A 9,519-nucleotide genomic window follows, 5' to 3' on the forward strand; every position below is an offset into this window, starting at 1 on the left:
GTCAATAGCCTGTGCCAGCAGCTCTCAAACAGCTAATTGTGCTCCACCTCAGACGGCAAATCTGGGCACGGCAGGCTCACATTATGAACCTGAATATGCCTCCATGCTTAGCAAGGAAACATGAACTTTGGAGTTATTTCTGCATTACAGCTGGGAAAGCTGCTGCCATAATGCTATTTGCAAGGTTTTAGAAAGCCTCACCAGGCTGAGAAAGGGCAGTTTATATATCTATAATATAAATCTTCATGGAAGAGGAAATAAATGTCTTTAATTTGAACTAATTTGCTGTAAAACAAGTCCGTAAAAGAGGATTAGAAACACTTCACTGTCTCGTTTGATGGGTGACCACCGTAAACACTGAACTGAAGATGGAAACATCCTTTTATTCATATTCATATTTGGAAGCATCTTTCATCAGCGTCTGGGAACAGACAATGAACAAAATGCCACAAGACATGCAACAGACATTATCGGTCACCCTTCAAATGACGCAGGAATGTAAAGCTGTCGCCAGGTTGCATACCATATACGCCGGAAAATACTGGGTGAGCTTGTTTCTTCATCAGGTTTGTAGAAATGTGTCTCTGCATCAGTGTCTCAGCAATGGATGCTCTGCAGTGAATGGGTGCCGTCAGAATGACAGCTGATAAAAACATCACAATAATCCACACCACTCCAGTCCATCACTTAACATCTGGAGAAGACACATTTCTACAAATCTGATGAGGAAACAAACTCATCCTAACCTTGGCCTGAAGGTGAGCAATATTTTCAAATGATTTTAATTTATGTGTGAACTATTCCTTTAATTATTCCCCTAATACAAGTCTATAATCCACTTTCATAGCATCTCTTTTCCAGACAACCACAAAACTAAATCAAGAAGCATTGTGAAAACCCACCGCTGACAGCTGAACATTGCATAATTTAAATACTAAAATTCATTGCTGTTATGAATCTCAATGCAATGCAAGAATTGCACAAATGAACAGCAAAAGCTCTCTTTTTTGTTGTTGTAAGGTCAGCACAGAAAGAAAACAAGCCTTGGCTATTTGACTCCTCCACAGATGTCTCTGTCTCTGCAGGTGAAGGTTAGGATCCTCGCTGGAAGGGTTTAAAGGTCAAAAACTAGCACAACAAATAACCTGACGGTCATATTATCATCACTGGTGTGCGTCTATATTCGACTGTTTCTAAGCAGACATGCTGATGACGATGAGGATGAAGATATGAAGCAGAATCAGGCATGTGATCAGTTCATGTTTGTGTCAGTGAATTCTATACAGTCTGAACATGTTTTAAAGGCGTGTAGAGTTGCATCTATCCAGGAAGCACCTTGACAGAGCTCAACCGCTTTTATTAATAGCTCAACCAGACCATTACTTTTTTTGGCAACAGTTTGTTTGACAAACAGCGGGACGCAAATTAGACTTCAAGTTACTCACCAATCAGGTTTAATGTCAGTGAGAGGAGATCAGTCACTAGATACAAATACCCACATTCCATGAGGGTTGGTGCACATAATTCTGATAGATCATCATTAAGATCTAATTATTAACCAGAGCTGCTGGATATCAACAATTGAACATGTATTTAGTGTTTCCCAGCTTTACTAGTGTTCGATGTAGCTCCATATAAACACGTACTAGCATCTATTCCAGCTTTCAAAGCAGGCACTAGTTGTGATTTATTATTACTAGTAAGATTAATGGTTCAGTTTTATATTAGGGGTTTTTAACCACTGTCAAGTGCTATCGGGGGGAACACGGGTAAGTTAGCGGCGGGTTTCAAGGACAGAAATTACAGACATTTACATGCATGTTTGTGTTTTACTTGTCTTTTCAAAAAAGGAAATGCACGTATACAATAAATGCATCGTTTCAAATTATTAATGTAAATATTAGTCCATAGAAGTTAAAGACACCTAATATAAAATTCAAAACAACTGCAACTAGCAAAATAATACTCGGGATAGATATGTGCCTATTAGAAGCAAGCGTAGCTACTACTAAAACTATTGAAATATTAGCTAATAATAACCAAACAAATAAATGTATGTGCTACTAGCTACTGAATAGTTCTAGGAACTGAAAAGGATTGAAATATCTACTAATACTAGCAACTGAACGATACATTATATAACAGATGCTCGTTTTAAAGAACACGTTCAAACGGACTGCCTGATCATAAATGATGATGATGATGAGTTTAAATGCGCGTGCACCGGTGACAGTATTGCGTCACAGTTACTGTAAGCGCATGTAAAAGCACTACAGGATGATACATGTTTATATTCATCCAGAAACAAATCCCTCGCTGCGTCAAGTTACAGGATCATAGGTCAATTAGGACAATGATCTGGAAGCATACTCACCCCATTAACCAGTCCATGATGACTGAAAGAGATAAATCTGCCGGTGGCCCGAGCTAACAGAGTCTGGATCGGTTTAATCTCCGGAGAAAGCGCGTTAATGATCGGCTCATGAGAGGTGGATGAGCTCCAGCGCTCCGATCAAGGACCGCATTGACTTTGACGTTTGGCGAAGGGTGGCAGAAGGATACTTTCTGTGTTGAATGGTCGTCTAAAGCTGCTGCGCCGGAGTATGGCGGCTCTCCGGTCACCGAAGCATCGCGCTCCACCGGAGACGGTCTCGGGTCGGATCGGGACACGGGGCTCTCGCTGAGCTTGTAGGGCAAGTGGAGCGGCTGTTTGCGAGCTCTGCCATATACAGGAAATCCGGAAGTAAACACAGGTTCGACGCCGACCCCCTCTCTCCCGGGATGTGGTCGGGTCACCGAGGCATGCTGGGATATGTAGTTTCCCGTCAAAGCTGAAGACTACACGCAGACGTGACGTACTGCAACGTAGTTTTAAGAACAAAGATATAAATTGCATCAAAACAAATACAATAATAAACCAAAACAATAAAAATATAAATAAATTAAATAAGCAATAAGAGAATCACATGTCCGTAAACAAGTACAAGTTATTACAAATTATTCAAAGAATAGATTTAAGTGTTTTTTTTTTCGCTTTGTTTCTTTTAATGTATACATACACGTAGTCACATATTTCTATTTTAAAATGAATAAAAAAAAAAAATTTCACTGCCCAGTACATTTGTGAAAAATAATAATAAATCCATGTATAATGAGTAAATTCACAATATACCAAATTTTGAAGGCAACGGTATATTCATAAAAAATAAAACATAATTTTATATGAGTTGCAATTAAATATTTGTACTTTGTTTAACAAAAAAATAGCAAATCACACCAAAATAATGTTGTAGCTATAAATACAATCATAAAATTAAATGGACAATACTCTGTTTTAAAAAATAATAATGACTAAGTACAGTTATCTAAAGTTAATTAAACAACAGTAGAATTAGCAGAAACAGCAGGACTGTAATAGATCTTATATTTACAAGAGCATATCATAAAAACGTATGATCTACAGACAGGTCTATCAGATCATGGTGTTAACAGCAAGGAAATGAGCTAATCAATGATTACATCAGAGACCCAGCTGAATTAAGTGTGGGAGACCAAAATCAAGAGCAAGGCTGTTTCAACTGCAAATGAGCAACACTGATTGGGCTAATATTATACATTTAAATGAAGTTTAAAGATTTTGTATTAAGGAGATCGATGAAAATAAAATAACTGAAATTATAAAAATGTTACCAATTCAACCGCAATTGGCTATTTGTCTTTTTTTCTACTTCTTTGGATCAGGGACATAGTTAATGTAGCTGACAAGGTGTTTTTATTATTATTATTATTATTATTAATATGTAATACTAGTTTGATTGGAGTAAAACTGCATACCAAATTGTGCTGTTAAAAATACAAAAAATAAAAAGGCCTGTATAAAATATTATAAGAAAATGTTTAATTTCCCTGCTATATTATCTCAATAGGCCTATATATTTAACATTACATTTAAGTGCTTGAGTTTGACAAGAGCATGTTTTGTTTTAAAGTGTGGCATTTTAATGCTTCATTTAAAAAGTTGAATTCATTTTTAAATTACAGAATTCAAACTGAACAACATGAATGATTTGTAAGTGTTCCTGTGCTTTCCTGAGTATGTACTGCTATTTGTTTTAAAGGTTGTAACAGTAAGATGTAAGTAATGCTGTTTCCTGGACAATATTTGATCAAATCCACCAGAGGGCGTCATCTATTATCAAAAGAAACTCCTGCTCTGCTTTTAAGAGTTTATTCTGTTGCCTTACTGTGAATGCAACACAATATTAAAGAATACAGAATATGAGAGACTTAAAACTAAAGTTTGGGTACACATTCTGGATACTGAGTCATTCATATTGTTGGTCTTTTTTGTCAACATTTAAGAATATAGATCAAATCAGAGCTACTGTACAGGCATGGACTAAAAACCACAAAACACCCATTTGGTAGGACTGCATTATATTTGTCCATCGCACTCCCCTGCTAACACTGAGTGACTGTGAACAGAGCAGGAGCTGCTGTGAAGAGTTCCTCCTGGAGTCTGATGACGCCGAGCTCTCGGAGCAGGGCTGAATATAACACCAAGGTCGTTCAGATCGATGGAGAAACATCTGAGCCAGCAGCCTCCGGCCTCGTTCACAAACACTCACGCGTCCATTTAGGCCCAAAAGCTGATCCTTTATTATTTGTGTTCAATGAAGGTCACATTAAACTTGTTTTATTATTGTTTTAATGCATTATGTATACTATAAACATAGATTTTACTGCTGTACCCTGTCACAGATACAGATTTTCAATCGTTCCAAAAATTATGAAAAATTATGTAAAGCCATTATACAATTTTAACTATAAACTAATGCAATATTTATTTTGTGAAATGTTAATATAGAGGCCAGAATACTATAAAAGGCCAGACTATTTTCTCTTTGCTAATACATAAGGATTTGTGTATTATATATGTTAGAATATTATATATAGAGTATATTATATATTTTATATTAGAACATATTATGAAATACAGTTAAAAAGTTGACCTGAACAAAGAAGAGTTGAAAAAGGGTAAGAAAAGGGTTGATGGTGACAGTTTTAATTTGTAAAAAGTATTAAACATTTTTATATTATTTATAATTTTATTTTATTTTATTTTATTTTATTTTATTTTATTTTATTTTATTTTATTTAAAATTTAATTTAATTTAATTTAATTTAATTTAATTTAATTTAATTTTATTTTATTTTATTTTATTGTTTTATTTATTTATTTATTTATTTTGTACTGTGTTCAGTTCCAAGCTGCAATTTTGTCAAATTAAGCAAAAATAACATCAAATTCAAATAACACTTTTATAGATATGAATTTATTTATGTTTTATATACATAAAATGCTACATTTCTCTATTAGCAAAGACAAAATGTTGTCCCTTTTTGTTAATAACTGTTATTTCCACCACCGTTTCCATCACAGAATGATACTAAACGCAGTCAATTACTTCAGATGTGCTGAAAATTAAATTATTGGACCAAAAAGAAAAAAGAACTACACTAATTCACACATTGTTGGACATGTGATGAATGACAAATGAAACTAGAAAAAGCACCAGCTGATAAACATACTCATATACAGCTGCATGTTTGAAGGAAAAGCCAAGATACATCTCACAACTCAGTATGGCCCTTACTGTCAATATTAGCACAATAAACAAACTGCTCTGACTTTTATCTGGATCAGTTCCATTGTATGATCTATTAAAACTCTTTTATTTTTTTCCAGTAAGCAGGTTGTGGACGGTCCATCTGTGCTCTGTGACCCCGCGCTGATATCTGACCGCATGCTGACCATTGCTGTCCACTGCGGAAGCTGCGAGCTGCAACACTATTACTTATTCATACAGAGAGCTTGTTGTGCAGGGGGCCATTAAAGGACATGAGACTTCAGATAGCATTGCATTACCTGCTCATATATTATGAATGGAACAAAAGATGATCACTCTGTGCTGTTACTGCAAAAATAGATGCACTTTAGAAAGTGTTAAAGCGCTGTTGGGAATGGTTCGAGACCCAGTCAGAATCTGAAAGTGGGAGCAAAACATGATTGTTAGGCTACCCGATATTATTTACTTTCTTTATGCATGTTTCTGGTATTATTATGCATGATTTATTGGCCTACATTATAGATAGATAGATGGATAGATAGATGGATAGATAGATAGATAGATAGATAGATAGATAGATAGATAGATAGATGGATAGATGGATAGATGGATAGATGGATAGATGGATAGATAGATAGATAGATAGATAGATAGATAGATAGATAGATAGATAGATAGATAGATAGATAGAAAATTGTGATGGTTGTGGTTGCAGTTTTAGTTAACGATAATAACCCTGAACTGAGCCAAATCATAATTCCTCACATCCTGTAGAGCTTCATGGGCCATTTCAAAAGTAATCATCCCCCAAACTACCAGCCATCAGCTGTTTAATCTCTATTTATTCTGACATTTAAACCAATTAGCTTCGAATGAAGTTTTTATTCATTTATCATAATTACCCTGGCCTGTATTTGTTGAAAGAAGAGTAGTTCAGTGCGTGCTGCTTATGTAAGTCCAGAGGAGCAGCGAGAGAGGAAAGTGGGATGAGAAGTGTTGTTTATTTTTAAAGCAGCATTATTCACTTGCTCTAGATCACGGAAAGGGAGAAATGTCCTGATGACATCATCATTCTTTAACAGTTTCCATACCGAGGATCTGGGCGCCAGGGCTCCACATTACTGTGTCACGTCTGGATATAATCAAATGTTCTCTTTATCGGTTGTTCACACGCTCTCTCACGCACAGGCCTAAGAACACACCGTGCATTTGCTCAATCGAGGTGAAATCAGCTGCTGTTCGCCTGTTAACACATTTTACACATACAAAACAAAAAGTAAACTCATATCAGTAACCTAATATTGCATGTGGAGCAGGTCTCCTCATGACAGACGCCATGTTGAGATCACATGACGTGCTCAATATCACTCACTTTATTTGTTTTATAGGAAATCCCTGACTTGATTTTGCTCATGGAATAAATGAATCAGGGCTCAGCATAGAGTGTGTCCACAGATGCGCAGTAATCCACACCAGGTGTCAGTATTTCAGTGCAAGGTGACACCAAACCCCTTCCTTATTTGCCGGAATTGATGTGAATTAAATGTGAATTGGAATTATGTTATGCGCATGTAGATCAGTTTTAATGAATAGCTAGCACAAAGTAGTGATTCTACAAATTTTTTTTTTTTTTTTTTTATCTGGTAGTGTGATGACATTTAGAGTTACATTACTATTTTTTCTGTTGTTGCTTAGGCTCTTTCATATTAAAGTAAAAAAAAAAAAAAAAAAAAAAACTGATTAATCTGATTCATCAGTGTCTCAGCAATGGATGCTCTGCAGTGAATGGGTGCCGTCAGAATGAGAGTCCAAACAGCTGATGAAGACATCACAATAATCCACAATAATCTGTCTTCTCCAGATGTTAACTGATGGACTGGAGTGGTGTGGATTATTGTGATGTTTTTATCAGCTGTTTGGACTCTCATTCTGACGGCACCCATTCACTGCAGAGCATCCATTGCTGAGACACTGATGCAGAGACACATTTCTGAGACATTATCTGATGAAGAAACAAACTCATCTATTCCTTTAACATTAAAAGTAGCTATACTCTACTAAATATATATATATATATATACACATATATATATATATATATATATGTGTATTTATTTATTTATTTATTTATCTTTAATAAGGTAGTTTTAAATACTGCATCTTAATTAACTGTAGCTTGGAAAGCTAGTTTAAAAGTATAGCTTCCACAACACTGATGCATATTAAAAAACTTATATAGACACAACATGAGCATTTATAAAAGCACATACTCTTCTAAGGTTGCTCAGTGTTTTTGCAGTCTCTGCATTAGTCGGTATGTTTTTGCCAAATAAAGCCAGAGGAAGATACTCTACTTGCGTGACTTATATTTCTAATACGCTCGTTATTTTGTCCTTCTCCTAATTACACTCAAATCTAGCATGCAAAAGACAATTAGAGCTCATAGATTTTGAACCACTCAATCAGTACAGTTATAAATGTAAGTGTCTATTGTGTGTGTGTTTGTGGCTTCAGTAAGGTGCAGATCATTAGAGAGTGAATGGTTGCCTTCATTAGTGCTGAGCTGTCTGAAATGTATTTGCTGTAACTGATGTGAAAGTCTTTTCATTGACCACACACACACACACACACACACACACACACACACACACACACACACACACACACACACTTACATGGACTCCTACAGAAACATGGCCTAAATTAGATCCTGACCATATAGAATACAGAACACAAATCTTGGCCTGTCAAGCGGCTTAATAGAAAATCTATAACAAAGCATCACAAATCTGTCTCCTCCAAGCAACACCTACCAGACCAGACTCTAACACTTACTGATGAACGTCACTTATACGCAATTAGATTTAGATGTTGATTGCAACTTTAATATTTGGATATTAATATTTAATATCTGTTGTAGGGTAGATTCTTGTCTCAGTTTGGCCCTAATTGGCCCTTCACAGTCTTTGTCAGTTTGATATTCAGCATTAGTGTAGACACAGTTTAATAAATGGGATATGTTTTTTTATATATATATTTTTTATGCGTCATATTCACATATAGCATGTGTCAAACATATATATATATATATACACACACACACAAATATATGAAACAAAAAAGACCACTAATATTAGCTTTCTCTGTTTTTTTCTATTCTTTCTTTCTATCTGTTTTCTTTTTTATTATATAATAAAAAAAAAAAAAATTAAAAAAAACGTTATACATGTACTGCATTAGGCTAACTGAGACTTGTTATAGCACTCGCTTATTATTGCTCTTTTGTTGATTTTGATTGGCTCCGTTATCTTCATTTGTAAGTCGCTTTGGATAAAAGCATCTGCTAAATTACTAAATGTATATGAATGTGTGTGAGTGTGTATCTTTTTGCACACGTTACATTTAAATGTTCTCTGAACATTCTGAAGCAAGAACCAACTTTAAAAAATGTCTAAATAACATTTTGGAGAACATTAAAGACATTGCATTAATGTTCTATTAACATTACTTGAGGAACGTTTCTTCATAACTTTAATGTTTCCTGTTAGCTGGATCTCTCTCTCTCTCGCTCTCTCTCTCTCTCTCTCGCTCTCTCTATATATATATTACCTTCAAGACAAAATTAAAAATCTGAGAAAGCCTCCAAATTTTGACACACAGGGATGTCCTCATTTGTTAAAATTTTGAAATGAGGTAAATAAAGTTTTTTTTAATTATTATTATAATATTGTAAAAGTTTAGCTTGTTAGATATTGAAAGTATGTTTTTTTCTCCTTTTAGAAAACACACAAGTAAAGTGTGTGTAGGTGTATTGTAGTTAAAAGCCATTATAAATGTGTGTGTTTGTGTTGTATTTGCACCAGAGACTCAGACAAAGATCAGAATGTTT

The 9,519-nt window shown here is 35.0% G+C and overlaps 1 protein-coding gene across 1 annotated transcript in view; it reads right to left on the minus strand.

Annotated features, from left to right (window-relative positions):
* The window catches only part of mob2b (MOB kinase activator 2b), a 42,540-nt gene extending 39,763 nt beyond the window's left edge, over positions 1-2,777 (minus strand). Inside the window, exon 1 of the mRNA XM_079374711.1 lies at positions 2,375-2,777. Coding sequence (XP_079230837.1) covers positions 2,375-2,391 — 17 coding nt within the window. The 5' untranslated portion in view covers positions 2,392-2,777. The remainder of the gene's footprint in view (positions 1-2,374) is intronic.
* Between the last annotated feature and the right edge of the window lie 6,742 nt (positions 2,778-9,519).

Source organism: Barbus barbus (genome assembly GCF_936440315.1).
Source record: "Barbus barbus genome assembly, chromosome: 23".
In the NCBI taxonomy this organism is placed as follows: Eukaryota; Metazoa; Chordata; class Actinopteri; order Cypriniformes; family Cyprinidae; genus Barbus; species Barbus barbus.